Genomic DNA, 17,547 nt, shown 5'->3' on the forward strand with positions numbered 1-17,547 from the left:
GTTTTGATAAATATTAATTGTATTTGCCATTTGCCTAATATTTGGATGATATGATATGATTTTATATATATATATATATATATATATTTTTTTTTTTTTTTTTTTTTTTTTTTTTTTCTCCATATATATTGTTCTTTTTTACAAAATTTGTCAACAACAGTATTAGTTTTAGTGGACTGAGGACTTTGAAACAAGCTAAAAGGAATGCAACTGTATTTTTGTTTGATTGCGAATATGTTTTAATTTTAAATTAAATTAATTGATAAATTAATACATTTAATTTAAGATATAGGCTAATGCAAAAAAAAAAAAAAAAAAAAAAAAAAAACCTATTATTTAAGAGGGTGTGAAAGGAATAGTGTTACAGACGCAAAGTCACAGTGCTCTCATACTCCACACCTCCAGATAAATGGCGACACCTTCTGGTCACTGCTGACTTCCCATACAGAACAATGGACTATGGGTTGGATTAAAACTACCTTTAATGCATACGGAACGGAATTTGCGACCATATGGCTCTGGGAAACGCACCCCAGGTCGGTTAGTTGCAATTTATTGTTATTTGTAAAAAAATATTTATCAAACAGTATTACATATGAGAAAATAAACCATCCCATATAATTAATTAATCATTCAAATTCATACTGAAGCTATTTATAAGGTGAGGTAATTTAACGTGAATATATCTAATCCAAAGGTCTCGAATAATCATATGACATCTGACCTTTTGTAGATTGTGTCACATGATGACAGTACGAGTTGGGAAGGTCTCTAAGGTTGGTTAGTTTGCTACTTTATTTTTCCTGCCATCATTTATGAACAGGCAAAAAAATCTACAAATTATTATTTTTTATTTAGTCACTTAAATAAACTCGTACTGAATTATTGATTTAATATTATTGGAAAAAGTTCGATTTGTATTTAGTACAATTGCAAGACTTTTATTTTGAATTCATCTAACAGGAAATACGTAGCAAGGTCGTTGCGGAAAAAACTGCTAGTGTGGTGAGTGCGAAACTCACCGGTTACATTACTGTGAGGATCAACGTACTGACCTGTTGTATCCCAGAAGATATCGCTTCTTCATTTAGTGTCAAGATACAAAACAGCTGGGATTGAGACTCAAAGGCTCTTCATTATCAAAACGATATTCCCTGGCTGAAAACGAGTACGTTAGATAAGAGAGAAGAGTCTAGAATCAGCAGGGTCACTGTCCGCACCAGAACTGACAACTGACTGGATCAGTGAATCACTTTAAACGCGTTGACATGAGGAGTTTGCCTTATTTCTGCCGGGGACAGGTTATCCACGGATTCGGACGGGGAAGCAAAGAACTAGGCATCCCAACAGGTGAGAATAACACTTACAAAAACGTTTTGTCCAAAAATAAAAATTCTGACACTATTTCCTCACCCTTGTATTGTTTCACACCTGTCTGACTTTCTTCCGTGAGACACACAAGTGAGTGTTACTATCGCCGTCACTTTTGTTGAATGGGAAAAGATGCAATGAAAGTGTACGGTTGTGACCCAGGCTGTCAATGCCTAACATTCGGCTTAAAATGACGATACGAGTGAATGATTTTTGGGTGTGAAAAAAAAAAAAAAGTATTTAAACACATGATAATGTTTACACTTTATGAGTTAAAACATACATTTGATATGTAACGCGGAATTAAACCGCTACAATTTGATGTTCAGTAGTAAAAACGCTGCCAGTAAATTTATACTAGTATTAAAAAATGTAATCTTTCAACTAAAGTTCTGCCCAAATCATTCTTAGGATTCGGTAATATTTCAGTCCCCCAGACTTTTAAAATAGTGGTTCACTATAATGACCTGCTAAAAGCTTTTCACGGTTCTTTGGTATGTCCATTATAAAAATTAATTATTGCATTTAAATAAATTTATTATAAAATATATTCTATCGTACACAAAGCATTTTGTCATGTGTCTGAGGCACTTTTTGTATATAAATATATTTAACTGTTGTGTCTATAATTTTTGCCAATATTGTAAGTATTTATTTGTGTTTTCTTGTGGAAAATATTTTTCTAAAAAATGCAAGATTTAATTTTTTTATATATATATATATATATATATATATATATATTATATGAATAATATAAACAGACTATAAAGTTATGTCCCTCAGTCTGAACCGTCTGAACTCAACTCTTTCTCGCCAACCATTCTCCGCCTATGATAATTTCGACTCCACCCATATGACATAATTGACCAGAAATTACATAATTCAGGTCTTTTTAACATTGGTGCAGAAGATGGTAAGTATCATCATACTTTTTATTCACATTTTGCGTATTATAGTCAGGGAAGGGGACTTTCAAGCTTAACTACTCAAGCCCATAACATAAAATTCAGACAGAAAATGAGATTTTTCAACCTTTCTCGCTCGTTGTGACAACTACCCTATGCCACTCCCACACCATTCTTTTGATTCCAGGAACCAACTGTTGCATACTATGAACCCCAAACTCTTACTGGAAATTTCACCATTGCTAATGGATTTCAAGCTAATAAGCTAATAGGCTTCTTCTTGTGACTTGCCAGTTACTATAACTAAAAATTTTAATAAAAAAATATTAAGTTATGTAGTGGTTAGAGTATATGAAACAAAATGTTTACAAACATTATAAACATGTATTTTTTGTTCTCCTCATGCCACAACAAATCCACCTGTATTCAGAACAGGAATGAAAAATATAAGTATAAAACAAATAATATAGCATTCATTATAAACATTTATACTAGAAGATACAGTAAAACCATTATTTTTATGTTTGTGTAATTTTATTTGCAAGTAGCAACGTATTTTCCGATAATGAATGGCTGTACACGATCCCTTACTTCTTGTCAAGTTTTTATGAATCTGTAGCTCTACATAAAGATCTTGTTCCAAATGTAAACGCACATCCTGATAAAATGCTCTTTCCATTCCAATCCCAGCCAACTTCGCAGAGTCGGTTGTGGACAACCTCCCTGCTGACATCAGCACCGGCATCTACTACGGATGGGCGCGTGTGGATAACGGAGACATTCACAAGATGGTGATGAGCATCGGCTGGAACCCTTACTACAAAAACACAAAGAAGTCTATGGTATTTTCATATCAACCTTTCTAGAGGGTGCAAACATCTACAAGCTGTTTGACATCTGATATCTTTGCATTCATTAAATGTTAAGTGTTTAACATCACATGTATCTGATGTCAAATATCATGTATTTATCGCTCTGTGCGACAGGAAACACATGTGATCCACACGTTTAAGGAAGATTTCTATGGTCAGATATTGAGTGTGGCCATGGTTGGTTACATACGCCCTGAGAGAGGATTCACATCGCTTGGTAAGACGCACTGAGACATCACATGATCTCACTGACGCCACAACACCTGTTCACCCACCCAAACAACTGTGTTCACATGGTTACATTAACTCACGGTTGTGTCTTCCTCACAGATGAGTTGATAGCAGCGATTCGTAGTGACATTGAGGAGGCGAAGACAAAGCTTGATCTGCCAGAGCACTTGAAACTGAAAGAGGATAACTTCTTTAAATCGTCCGTATCAACAACAGCCAATCAGATCTTGAACGGTCATCGACTGTAACACTCACTCATGATCACCTCTATTTAAAGCCAGTTTATATCATATGCAGTTTGTTGTTATTTATGTAAAAAGATGTCTGTCCCCGAGTGGTGCTTTGGTTAAGTGCAGGCACTGTGTATGTATGTTCATATCAGGTAGCACTTTTGTTTCTGTATATAAAGCAAAAAAGAAAGATGGTTACTAGAATGACTGAGCTATTATCACTGCAGTTCCCAGGTTAAACGTCACAGAGCCCTTCCCAGAATTCAATGTTTACCACAGACCTCTTGCAGTGAAGCTATGCGAAAGTCAAAATCTGTCTTTCTGTTGAAATTCCTCTTTAGTTTGGTCATTTGCCTCCACCTTCAATTTCATTATTGTTCAAGAAAGACTTTCTTTACATCAATAAAATGCTTTAACAATAGTTATAATTGGCAGCCCTCCTCTTTGAGATGAAATGATTTTTTTTTATGGTTCTCAGAGAACCGTGACTAGAGGTGGAAGTCCAAGGTTGAGATAAAGATAGTTAAAGCCCAGGTTGATGTACTATGAATGTAAAACTGGGCAGAGAGAGAGCAAACAGTGATTGAAGATACAATCTGGCTGTACATAGGTTTTGTACATATGTTTTGACTATGTACATATGTAATAGTACTAAACCTTCACATAAAATGGCTGCCTTTTTTTCCTTTTACTCTGGTAAAACAGAGTTTTACATTTGTAAAGAAACCGTAAGAGTCGAGTTAGAACATGTAGGTTTACAAATGTCCTTTTGATTTACCTGTTTCTCCATGTTGTGTTCCTATATAATGCATGCTTGAAACATGCTGCTAGTTTAGTGTCAGACTACAGCAGGGTTGGTCCCGGAGAGCCGCTGTCCTGCAGATTTCAGCTCCAACCTCAATCAAACACGCCTGAACAAACTAATCAATGTCTTCAGGATTACTAAGGCTAAAGGCAGGTGAGTTGATCAGGGTTGGAACTAAACTCTACATGACAGCAGCACTCCAGGACCGACTTTGCCCATCCCTGGACTACAGCAATCCTCTGTAAAGGTGTGGTCATATTAGTGAAATTTCATGGGCAAAAAAAGGTTCATTGTCAATAGTGTAGAGATGTATGAAGCACAGCTCACACAAATCAGCTCTCTGTTGGTCAAAGCAGCAAATTCACGTGACCAGTTGAGAAATATGCATTGGGGAAATTTTTCATCCTCACGCGAAATACCCAATCACATGATTCCTATTGATTTTGCCTGTGAAAATTGCAGAACAGTGGTAAATGTGACCACATCTTAATGTAGGCACAGAAAAGCCATACTATTTAAAACCTTTGTTAATGCTGTTATCTTCACAAAGATGTTTAGATGCTTATCTAGACTGAACCTTTATATGTTAAACTGCTGCTGCTTTTAATGTTTGGTACTGTGTATGTGTGTTTTTTCTTTTCTTTTTTGGTCAGGGCAGTGCCTTAGATATGTGAAATCGAACACTAACACATAGTGCACAAACAAGCATTCCTTCAATGTTGACACCTACTTGTAAGCATTAAACAAAAATGCCTTATGTGGTGTTTTATTGTTGTGTGTTATTGTGAAACCACATGTAACTCTTTTTGATGTCATATAATAGAGATGGGAAATGAGAACCAGAAATGAATCTGTTGTAATAGCTTAATGGATCTATTCTTAAATGATCTTGTCAGTTTTCCTAATCTGAGGTGTTTCTCCTAGAAGCATAATTAGACAACTATGGTCTCAAGTTCCATTGAACTCGATTGGTGGTAACGAAACCCATGTGACTATAGTTGGCTTTGCTTCACTTTCACAAACTGAATCCTTAGATTATACTTTTTGTATCACTTTTAAATTCCTGTGTAGCTAACAGTCTAAGTAAAACTTTTACTTTTTTTGTTGTTTTTGTTAATTGAACTAAAGATGAAAACTTAAATGGCAACTAACTGAAATAGTTGAAGTACTAAAATGACAAACTAAAAAATATAAATATTTCAAAACTAGTAAAATGACAAAAGCACATAATTACTAGAACAAACCTAAATAAAAATATGAACCCAAAAAAATGAATGCACACTATTAATAAATAATAGTATATAAAAAATACTTAAATAACACAGGTAGCTATAGAACCACACTCTACTGATTTTGAAACTTTTGATTGAAAAATGCCACAGTACTGTTTTTTTGTACTGTCTATGAGGCAATGTCCCATCTTAGAGTCTTTTCTCTCACTGTAGCTAAATATTTGATCAGCTTGTTTGGGGTGGCTGTAAAGATAATGTCCTGAAAACAGTTTTAGATACCCTCAAGGCTAACTTAACTGGCTCTGATTTCATTTTGTTCATTGCACACAATGCCAATAACATCAGCTGACATTTCAGTAAGGGTTTCCCAGGCAATCAAAGAGCTTAGCTGGATTTGATCTAATGGATTACTTGACTGTAGTTGATCCTTGGTCACATGTGCACTACCCTTAAAAGAAAGATATCTTTTTTTTTTTTTTTTTTTTTTTTTAAAGAAGTTTCTTATGCTATGCAAAAATACTGTAATATTACAATAACGTAAATATTCACTTTTACATATTAATGGTGATTTGATGAATAGAAGGTTCGAAAGAACAGCATTTATTTGAAATAGAAATCTTTTGTAATAGGTCTTTCCTGTCACTTTTGATCAATTGAATGCCTGCATACTGAATAAAACTTATACTGAACCCAACTTTTGAATGGTAGTGTACACATTTTAAGTTTATGGTTTACTGTGCTAAATTCGTGAAATATATAAACTTACAAAAACGTTCAAAGTTTTCTACTGTGATGGGGGTTTATGTTACTCTGGCTTGCAACAGCAGTTGCATTATCAGCACTGTGTTAATTTAATCTAGTAGTCTAACTTAACTGAGATAAACCACAACAAAGAGCCATAATGTCCAATTCGTCATAGATAACAGACTGCCATCAGTACACCATAAATCATTCACAGGTCTTAATTAAAACATAAAGCAACAGGAATGACTTCTGCATACTGATGAGACCACCACAAGATATTTAATATTTAGCTACTTAGCAAAGAGTCTTATATTTGCATTTGCACCATCCAAGTGGCTCTCTTACAAAGGAGTGGATGGGGAACCAGAGCCAGTCAACAACAACAAAAAAAGCACCATAAAAGTAGAGCAGTTTGTCCGTTTAGGTCTGCTGTAGAAACATGGCAGTGCAAAATGGCGACTTAAAGGGTTAGTTCACCCAAAAATGAAAATAATGTAATTTATTACTCACCTTCATGTCGTTCTACACCCGTAAGGCCTTCATCGTCGGAACACAAATTAAGATATTGTTGATTAAATCCGATGTCTCAGTGACGCCTGCAATCAAAGCAATGACATTTCCTCTCTCAAGATCCATAAAGGTACTAAAAACATATTTAAAACAGTTAATGCGAGTTCAGTAGTTCTACCTTAATATTATAAGACGAGAATACGTTTTTGTGCGGCAAAAACACAAAATAATGACTTTTCAACAATATAGTGATGGGCCGATTTCAAAACACTGCTTTGAAGTGTTATGAATTGAATCAGTGACTCGGATCACCTATCAAACGACTAAACTGCTGAAATCACGAATGCAGACCTCACTGAGCCATCGGATTTAATCAAAAATAACTTAATTTGTGTTCCGAAGATGATTGAAGGCCTTACAGGTGTGGAACGACATGAGGGTGAGTGATTAATGACAGAATTTTCATTTTTGGGTGAACTAACTCTTTAACGTGTAAAGGGACCTGTGGTGTATATAAATAGAAATGGCTCATTCTAAGGTAATAAAAACATAACGCTTCATTATGTAAGGTCTTTATACACCACTGAAAACATAGTTATGTATACTACACTGCATTTCTGTCAATAGATCCTCCTATAATTTACACATTGCACCTTTAACAGCTGACAATTGCGTGTCAAAAGCAAATAGAACAAATTATAAACACAGATGTTGTCTATACTGGATGGATACAGATGCCTGTTCATTTTGTGACACTCCACGCACTTGAGTCTGCCGACAAATGGAAGAATAAATGGAAATGTAAAGAATGGTTCGCTTTCAGTTTAAACATCTCCATACTTTTGCTAATTTCTGTAGAGACTTCAGAAGGATACCAGTGTCAGGAACAAGTGGATCCCAACAAATCCAGCTAACAAAATATGTTCTAAAATCATTTTGCTAACGTTACCATTAAGTCATGAAAATGATATTTCCAAATGTTCAAAACATCCAGTTTAAAAAAAACAAAACTTTTTCTAGGTTATATAAATGTTCAAGAAATATTCATTTTATTCTTCTGCAAACATGGGAATGTTACTTTAGAATGTTCTCTGAAACAAGTAGTAACATTTAAAAAACAGTTAATAAAACGTTTCAAAAACAAATTCCATGAACATTATTAAAGACCAGATAACTTTGAACGAACATTCTATTAACATTACTATAAAAACATTTCTTTTTAAAGTCACCCTGTGGTGAAAATCAAGTTTTTAAATGTTGTTTATAAGTCCATGTGGTGTTTAAATATGCTTTAAGGCAAACCATGTGTAAATTCATAAGTCAACACCATTGCTGAGTATTTTCTCTTTAAAACTGCAGTCATCTAAAGTCAGTCTCAAAAACACGGTTTGAAATCGTTGGTGTTTGTGACATCACAAACTACCTTGTAACCAATCACTCAACGTGTCGGCGGGCTTTAGCATATCATTAACTAACAAGGAGGTGCAAGGAAGTCTCAAAAGAAGCCAGTTTATCCCGATATTTTTCAATTGATATGAAAAAACTGGTAGATTTAGCAATAGAGTGGGTGTATTACGATGTTACGATGAACTTTATGCCTATCTCCAGTGATGTTCTAAGCTGTTCAAAGAGCTTCTAAGGATATTGATTACCGTTATGTGTCCGACGTTGTTAAAAGCTATTCCATTGTGCAGCATTTACCTCAGTAAATGGACCGAGTGGATCTCTGATCTCGTGGAGTGGAGGCGGGGCTAATTAGCATATTTATAGATCCCCGTATACTAAATGAAGCAAGAGTGTAGAGTTACATTCAAGCTATTTTAAGGCATGAAGAATTTTTTTCACAGGAAAAAAAAAACATTTAAATATGTCATTTTGGTGATCAAAGATTAGTTTGAATTAAGGTTTGACCTGTATTTGAATTAAGGTTTGCATTAGGTTGTGTTTTAAGGATTAACGTAAAATTCCGGATAAAGTCCTGGCAGAAAATTACCAGTACATTTTCCATTTTTATTTTTTATAGTTCAGAGCTTGGACATTCTGCCAAATATCTTCTTTTGAGTTCCACAGAACAGAAGAAATGGTCACATGGGTTTAGAACAACATAAATGATGACAAAATTGTGATATTTGGGTAAACTATTTCTTTAATGGTTGATTGGTGAAGCTTCTGGATGGCAAAATGGTAATAAATAAGGTATTGTTATCCACATATCAAAGAAAGTAATCACACTTTTTATGTTTTATGTGATAATATGCATCTCATCATCATATTCCAGCTCCACGTCCACTTCTTCCTCTGCCCCCTCCAACAGGCTGTATTTAAACTTCCGATACACTATCCCGTCCCTCCCCATGTAAACGATATCCTCGTCCTCCTCCTGGCTTTCATCTTTATCGCTATACTCCGCCTGTAAGCTGTCATTGAGGGTTGCAGAGGTGAAAGGGCTGTCTGCGATTTTGGAATAGCCATTTAATTTGACAATGGGCTTTATGGTCATCCTCTTCCGAAAATGCAGGAAGAGAAAAATGACAAGCCACAAGCATACCAACACAATTATGAAAGTGAAAGCAACAAGGCCAGGATGACCCAAATTCGCTGCATCATTGGTGAAAAGGTTGTAGTTCAGCGCGACAATGCATTCATCTGAGAAAAGAGAAGTTAAAGGTCACATTTAGGACTGCAGGAGTATTCAAAGGTTCCCTGAAATACAATAGCTCCATATTGAAAGCTCAAGGTGTTTAATGTACAAAGAATATTACTGCTATCTAACAGTACAGTAGCTAGAGAATATTATGCAAATCTTACAGATTGATATTGATACCTCAATACAAGTTTAAGTATTGATGGCATGCAGTTTTGGATGCAATGCATTAATAATGCAAAAAATTACTGAAATTTAATTTAAAGTAAAGGATTACTCGTAATGTTTCTGTAAATTAATTACAGTTACGTCTTATGTATCTGCATTAAATACTGTATAGACTAGAACAATTCTATATAAAACAATAGTGGATTTAGCATTAAAACTTAACATCTAATGTAAAAATTTATGTTTTTAATGTAAACTTCTCCCTTTAATACTTTAGTCAGTTCAAGAAAAATGTATGCAATTTTATATTATTTATTTGAAAGAATCAGTTTAATTTCTATCCTTGTATTGTTCAACTGGTCAAGGTTGATATGGGATTTAGAAAGTAATTAGTAATGCACTACTTTTTAGAGAGAGTAATTACTACAGTCATCTAATTACACTGTTGAATATGTAATTAGTTGCTAATAATTAATAACTTTTTTAGAGTAACTTACCCAACACTGATGGCAGGTTGTCATTACTAAATAAAATACATTTTAATTTGCCATGAGTTGATTGATTGTGTCGGGGTTTACAGAAAGAAGTGTCAGCTTGTATTTTTGTTGTCAGTTTCATCAGTTATTCAGTAAATATCAATATAAATATAATCATTATCTTATTAGTAAGGCAGTTTAAATATCAGTGTTATTATTGTTAACTAAAACTATTAAAAAGTTAATTTAATATATATTAAAGGGTTAGTTCACCCAAAAATTAAAATCGTTCTACACCTGTAAGACCTTCTTTCATCTTCGGAACACAAATTAAGATATTTTTGATGAAATTCGATGGCTCAGTGAGACCTGCATAGACAGCAATGCCATTTCCTCTCTCAAGATCCATTAATATACTAAAAACATATTTAAATCAGTTCATGTGAGTATAGTGATTCAATATTAATATTATAAAGCGACAAAAATACTTTTTGTGCACCAAAATAAACAAAATAACGACATTTCAACAATCAATCTCATGATGGCCGATTTCAAAACACTGCTTCGGAGCTTTACAAATCGAATCACTGGTTCGGAGTGCCAAAGTCATGTGATTTCAGCAGTTTAGCCGTTTGATAGGAGATCCGAATCACTGATTCGAAACAAAAGATTTGTAAAGCTCCGAAGCAGTGTTTTGAAACCTTTATGGATCTTGCGATTTTCAGTCGCATTGCTGTGAATGCAGGCCTCACTGATCAATCAGATTTAATCAAAAATATCTTAATTTGTGTTCAGAAGATGAAGGAAGGTCTTACAGATGTAGAATGACATGAGGGTGAGTAAAATGACATTATTTTCATTTTTGGGTTAACTAACCCTTTAAATTAACAACTTCAATTAGAATGTTTTGAAGTTGAAGTGTCAAAACTAAGTATTAAATCTAACATTCAATTCAAAAATTCAAGCTAAACAAATATTTAAAAAAAATATATTACTAAAACTAATAAAACAAACTACAATTAAAAAATAAAAATTGATTTAAGATAATAAATACTACAATAGTATATAAATAATACTAAAATACTAAAAACTGAAATATATAAATAGTGAAATATATAAATATAAATAATTTATAGCATGTACCATTCATCTCATGGCACTGGCAGCATTCTGAGTGGATTCTTGAGGAATCCACAAATGTGTCGTCTCCACAGCAAGGAAGACACCTCCCATCCTCTGAGAGGCGCTGTAGAACAGGGCACCTGGTGCAGTTGTATGGTCCTGGGCCTTTACATTCAGCGCAGGATGGGTCACATGTCCTACATTCTTCATTCTGTGCAAAACACAAAGAATGTTAGAAAGAATATTGGTCTAGAATAAGGGATCTGGCCAAATCTGTTTGTAAGCCCACACACTTAACTATAAACCATTTAGTGTACGTTTAAATGACTAAGAAATGTCTGGAAGTGAATAAAAGATAAACAAACAATGGGGGCTAAAAAGAGAAAATCAAATTTAGAAAGTGTTGATGCCACATTGAAGGTGTATATAGTATAGTCAAGTCAAGAAGCTTTTATTGTCATTTCAACCATATATAGCTGACGCAGTACACAGTGAAATGAAACAACGTTCCTCCAGAACTGCTAAAATAGTAAGATTAGTACATGACTGATTTGTTAAAAATGTATTTGTAAAAAAAAACAAAAAAACATTTACCACAGGAATGGGATATTCTCCGCTTAGACACGTAGATGAGCAGATTCCTCCATACATTTTATAACCATCATAACATGATGTACAGAAGATTGGCCCAGAGCCTGCGGATCACACATGACAGACTAGTTAAATTGTGTTGAGGTATACAAAATCTTATCTTCACTCTGACTGTACTGTACTTTCTAACGGCCAATTCATACAGCACCAACAGACAGCAACAGTGTTACTCCTGACGGTGTCTGTTGGAGCTTGTTTTCACCGATTGAACATGCTGGTCGTGGTCAGGTCGTGGAATGTCTGAGAAGTGACGTACTGTAATCTGGTGATTGTACGCATTGGTCGGCGCATGTCGGTGTGGTGTGAATTGGCCTTAAGATAGATTTAAAAAGCAGGATAAAAGATGACTTTCAACACAGTCAGTGTAAGATGAAAAAAGATGACCTTGTTTCATTTCAAAAAGCACTCAAGTTAATGAATGTCATTGTATTAGTATTTAGACCCTTTTTTGTTGTCAAACATTAATGTTCATATGATGTGATGAACTTCATGCATCAACTAAAACTCACTCCAGATATGTATAAGTGTGATTTAAAGGAATAAGTTTAATGTAAGTTGAGCTAAATCAACAGCGTTTGTGGCATAATGTTGGTTAACACAAAAAAAATTTTCAACTCGTCCCTTGATAAGCAAAAACCAAGGTTATGGTAAATGACTTACAATGGAACTGAATCGGGACAATTTTTTCAATAATAACACTAAGTTATCCTTTGTCAATAACTATCCATTGTCAATGGCTGAATATCGCCAGTTGCCATTTTTTCAACATCAGAAGTCTTCAAAAAAATTCCACATGTGTGATGGCGGGGATGTTGAAAATTATTTTAATATGCAAAACTGTTAGCCAATCATACGAGTGCATCTGTACTTCTAAGAATGTGGCATGCCTACACAAGCCTATCAAAACAGAGAGGGTCAAAAACTGATTTCTATTTTCTGAAACTGAATATTGAATAGAGGGCAGGGTTTTATTTTAGCACTCCTCCTCTCCATCTCTCCCTCACAGCAGACTAACGGTTGGAGGGGAGTGGTTTAAGGATATTCAACCCAAGCTGTCAAACCGACGCCATCAGATAAGGAACGCCATTCCAGACCGGATGTAACTTTTCAGAATTTGATTAAAGATTACCGCGACAAATAATTTTTTCTGTGTATTAACTTGCACCGATTAATTGTTCACCACAAGACTAATAATATGCACTAACAAAGTAAATAGGGTCTATTTTGATTTCATGTCGACTTTTAACATTATAAGTGGACCTCAGAGAATGTAATTCTAATGTTAATTTTGTGGTAATCAACAGTGTCACAAGTGCTGTTGACTGAGCTTAACTTGTATTGAACCCATCAATCCTCTACAACGTGAGTAAATCACTTGCAGAACAAGAACAAAAATTTCTGTCATTAGCTAATGACTACTAAATTGTCAGATTTTACACTATATATCTATACATACAAACATACACAGACAGGTTTGACATGGTATATAGTAATACCTGTTTAACTCAGTGTGATTAATGATACCAGGGAAACGTTGATGAAACGTATTAAACAATAGTTCCTATATCAGTTTCCTAAAGAATAGTTTATTTAAATTCTTTAATTTTCATTTTAATTAATTATATAAAAAACGTAATAAATAAAATTCAAAAGTTTAGAATTTAGCTGCCTTATTGTGTAACTTTATTGTGCACAGTGAAAATGACCCCATACAAACAGTGCTAATACCAGTATAATCAGATTGAACGCGGATAAAGCATATACTGTATATACTGTATAAACTTACATCATGCATCAGTAGAGGATTGCCTTGTCTAAGTGGGGCAAATAGGGCAAATTTTGTGCACTAACTATAACAGTTGTAGGCATGTAATGAGTCTTACCCTTGCATGTTTTACAGGAGGGGTGGCATCTTTTGCACTCTCTGTCCAAGGAGTGAAGGAAGTAATTCGATGGGCATGTATGCAGACACTGTCCGGACTTTTTCAACAAATAGTATCCTTCTCTACAGCTGAAACAGAAACTGCTGCTTCCTTGGCATTCGTCACATGTGTGGTCACACGCTTGACATGCTCTGCTGGAGGCATTTACAAAGAAACTGCAGAGGAAATGCATAAATGGTTTATAGAATAATGCTTTGTCATTTTAGGGATGAATAATCACAAAAATGTACATTTTTAGTAAGTCAGTAAGCATTATTATTAGAAGCACTCTGAAACACCTGATTATGTCAAAAGTTTCTGTATAATGAATACTAAACTATAAATTTCACCTTTTCCCATAGTAACATATCTACTTTAGCTACTTTCATGTTTCACACATCGCTCTGCAGTTTCTCTCTTTTCCCATCAATGCACATTAAATAGGTAATTGTAACCATGAAAACGGTTAGCTACTGACTGCAGTAAAAATGTCGTTGGAGGACAAAAAGGAGAAAAATGACCCAGATTATACCATCTCAACCTGCTCAAGCAGAATCAGTTATTAGTAGAAAAACCTCTATGGCAGTTATGGGACATCTTGCTACACAAAATGGATGCAGTATGTTGCCATTTAGTTCCAATAAACTGAAATGGTAAAATATTTGCTTCAGTTAGCACAGGATTACATGCTCTGGTGAGTGATAACAGCACCGTAAGTGTGACAGTCTTGTAACACATAAGCCCTCAGAGGATCTATTCTATAGTTTAAGTAGTTGAAAATTGAAAATGCTGCTGTCATTTATTTCCTCCTGTTGTTCCAAACCCACTTGAGTTTCTTTCTTCATGTGAGGGACAGACTTACCACATTTTCAATGGCATCCACTGTAAAAAGCAGTTTCAAACTCCCAGACCACTTAAAATTGTCCACAGCTCATGTTGTCTGGAGTTTTTTTGTCTATTGAAATTTCTTGGAAAGATATTTTTGCTGTGTTACGTCAGTGGAACAATTCAAAAACACATTAAATAACATACAACCCACTGAAGAGATGTCTATCCCTCACAGCTTCGATTTGGTTCCAGTTAAAAGTCAAAGATGGCACTGCTGTGAATATTTACTGTGGATGAACCATTTAATGCTAATACTATTGTCATTTTGTTTTTACGATGCAAAAGTTTGGGGTCTTTAAGTTCTTATATATAAAGATGAATTTTCAGCATCATTACTCCAATCTTCTGCGTCACGTGATCTTTCAGAAATCATTCTAATATGCTAATTTAGTACTCAAAAACATTTCTTATTATCAATGTTGAAAACAGTGCTGCTTAACATTGAAACTGATATATATTTTTAGGATTATTTGGTGAATAGAAAGCTACTTTTTTTTATCAATTTAATTTATTCTTGCTAAAGAAAGAATTCATTACTATAAACATTTGAATGATAAAAATGTATATTTAAAACAAAGCAGAAATGAAGATAAAGATTTTGGCCAAATTTCAGGTCTAACTGTCCAATTACATTTCCTAGACTAACCCAATGACCTCTTAAAGTACTTCAACTCCTTAAATGGCTCATTTAGGAAGGAAGGAATTAGAAGGAATGTCAGTAACTTGTCATTTAGCTAGAGCTTTTCATCCAAAGTGACATACAGCATACTAATTAGAGACACAGTCCTCCCACAGCAGAGACTGCGTTACTCAAGTGCACAATAGCATAGTGCAGGATTGTAATGACAGCAGATCCTGGACCACCACAATTGTTGCTTTTGCACGTGCAATATTTTAAACAACTAGGAAAGTGTGCAACTTACATGACCTGTTTTTGTTGTCTAAATGTTTTAACTGACAAAATTTTAATAGAAAGAATGATATTTTGTGTTCAAAATTTATATAATGAGCAAGTACATCATGAATCCATTTTCCAAACAGTGTTTTTGTCTTATCCTTAATTACTATGGTACACCTATAATAAGTGTTTACATTCTCGTTATTTCAGACAGGTCAGGTCGACACCACTGCAGAGTAGCACAGTACCTGCATGATTCATCTTAGACATAAACAGAGAGAAGCAGCTCCAGCTTGTTCTTCTGCAAGACGCATGCAGTTCTGTTTATCAACTGCTAGAGGCAAAAGTTCCATGGTGTTGCTTTAAATTACATTTTGTTTTGTGTATTATGTATTAGTGCGTTTCTTGTACCATTTCTTAAGGTATATCTTCATAGTAAATGTTATTCGGTCTCAGTAAAAAAAATAAATAAATAAATATGTAATTACGTTGACTATTTTAACAATATCTTTACTACATTTCTGGACCTTGAATGTGGTAATTAAAGGTGCTGGTCATATAATTAGAATATCATCAAAAAGTTGCTTTATTTCACTTATTCCATTCAAAAAAGTGAAACTGATATTTTATTCATTCATTACACACAGACTGATATATTTCAAATGTTTATTTCTTTTAATTTTGCTTATTATAACTGACAACTAAGGAAAATCTCAAATTCAGTATCTCAGAAAATTAGAATATTACTTAAGACCAATACAAAGAAAGGACTTTTAGAAATCTTGGCCAACTGAAAAGTATGAACATGAAAAGTATGAGCATCATGTACAGCACTCAATACTTAGTTGGGACTCCTTTTGCCTGAATTACTGCAGCAATGCGGTGTGTCATGGAGTCGATCAGTCTGTGGCACTGCTCATGTGTTATGAGAGCCCAGGTTGCTCTGATAGTGGCCTTCAGCTCTTCTTCATTGTTGGGTCTGGCATATCGCATCTTCCTCTTCACAATACCCCATAGATTTTCTATGGGGTTAAGTTCAGGCGAGTTTGCTGGCCAATTAAGAACAGGGATACCATGGTCCTTAAACCAGGTACTGATAGCTTTGGCACTGTGTGCAGGTGCCAAGTCCTGTTGGAAAATGAAATCTGCATGTCCATAAAGTTGGTCAGCAGCAGGAAGCATGAAGTGCTCTAAAACTTCCTGGTGTACGGCTGCGTTGACCTTGGACCTCAGAAAACACAGTGGACCAACACCAGCAGATGACATGGCACCCCAAACCATCACTGACTGTGGAAACTTTACACTGGACCTCAAGCAATGTGGATTGTGTGCCTCTCCTCTCTTCTTCCAGACTCTGGGACCCTGATTTCCAAAGGAAATGCTAAATTTACTTTCATCAGAGAACATAACTTTGGACCACTCAGCAGCAGTCCAGTCCTCTTTGTCTTTAGACGCTTCTGACGCTGTCTGTTGTTCAAGAGTGGCTTGACACAAGGAATGTGACAGCTGAAACCCATGTCTTGCATACGTCTGTGCGTAGTGGTTCTTGAAGCACTGACTCCAGCTGCAGTCCACTCTTTGTGAATCTACCCCACATTTTTGAATGGGTTTTGTTTCACAATCCTCTCCAGGGTGCGGTTATCCCTATTGCTTGTACACTTTTTTCTACCACATCTTTTCCTTCCCTTCGCCTCTCTATTAATGTGCTTGGACACAAAGCTTTGTGAACAGCCAGCCTCTTTTGCAATGACCTTTTGTGTCTTGCGCTCCTTGTGCAAGGTGTCAATGGTCGTCTTTTGGACTACTGTCAAGTCAGCCATCTTCCCCATGATTGTGTAGCCTACAGAACTAGACTGAGAGACCATTTAAAGGCCTTTA

At 35.0% G+C, this 17,547-nt stretch overlaps 2 protein-coding genes across 2 annotated transcripts in view; one reads left to right on the forward strand and one right to left on the reverse strand.

The window, feature by feature from the left end:
- Positions 1-991: 991 nt before the first annotated feature.
- On the forward strand, positions 992-5,169 carry rfk (riboflavin kinase). The gene is made up of 4 exons (XM_067393980.1): positions 992-1,350; positions 2,967-3,118; positions 3,263-3,365; positions 3,479-5,169. The coding sequence occupies exons 1-4, from the start codon at positions 1,269-1,271 to the stop codon at positions 3,625-3,627; spliced, it is 486 nt and encodes a 161-aa protein (XP_067250081.1). The 5' UTR covers positions 992-1,268; the 3' UTR covers positions 3,628-5,169.
- Positions 5,170-8,906: 3,737 nt separating this feature from the next.
- The window catches only part of pcsk5b (proprotein convertase subtilisin/kexin type 5b), a 77,579-nt gene continuing 68,938 nt past the window's right edge, over positions 8,907-17,547 (reverse strand). The window contains exons 34-37 of the mRNA XM_067395277.1: positions 13,845-14,059; positions 11,905-12,005; positions 11,332-11,521; positions 8,907-9,546 (exon numbers count right to left, since the gene is read on the reverse strand). Coding sequence (XP_067251378.1) covers positions 9,143-9,546; positions 11,332-11,521; positions 11,905-12,005; positions 13,845-14,059 — 910 coding nt within the window. The 3' untranslated portion in view covers positions 8,907-9,142. The remainder of the gene's footprint in view (positions 9,547-11,331; positions 11,522-11,904; positions 12,006-13,844; positions 14,060-17,547) is intronic.

The sequence above is a fragment of the Chanodichthys erythropterus genome, chromosome 9, assembly GCF_024489055.1.
Source record: "Chanodichthys erythropterus isolate Z2021 chromosome 9, ASM2448905v1, whole genome shotgun sequence".
Classification (NCBI taxonomy): domain Eukaryota; kingdom Metazoa; phylum Chordata; class Actinopteri; order Cypriniformes; family Xenocyprididae; genus Chanodichthys; species Chanodichthys erythropterus.

Bases quoted from the DNA above. Each gene is read 5' to 3' on its own strand.
- rfk (XM_067393980.1), top strand. From the start codon at position 1,269: ATGAGGAGTTTGCCTTATTTCTGCCGGGGACAGGTTATCCACGGATTC. The intron at 3,119-3,262 runs GTATTTTCATAT...TCTGTGCGACAG, and splicing joins AAAACACAAAGAAGTCTATG to GAAACACATGTGATCCACAC. The intron at 3,366-3,478 runs GTAAGACGCACT...TCTTCCTCACAG, and splicing joins GAGAGGATTCACATCGCTTG to ATGAGTTGATAGCAGCGATT.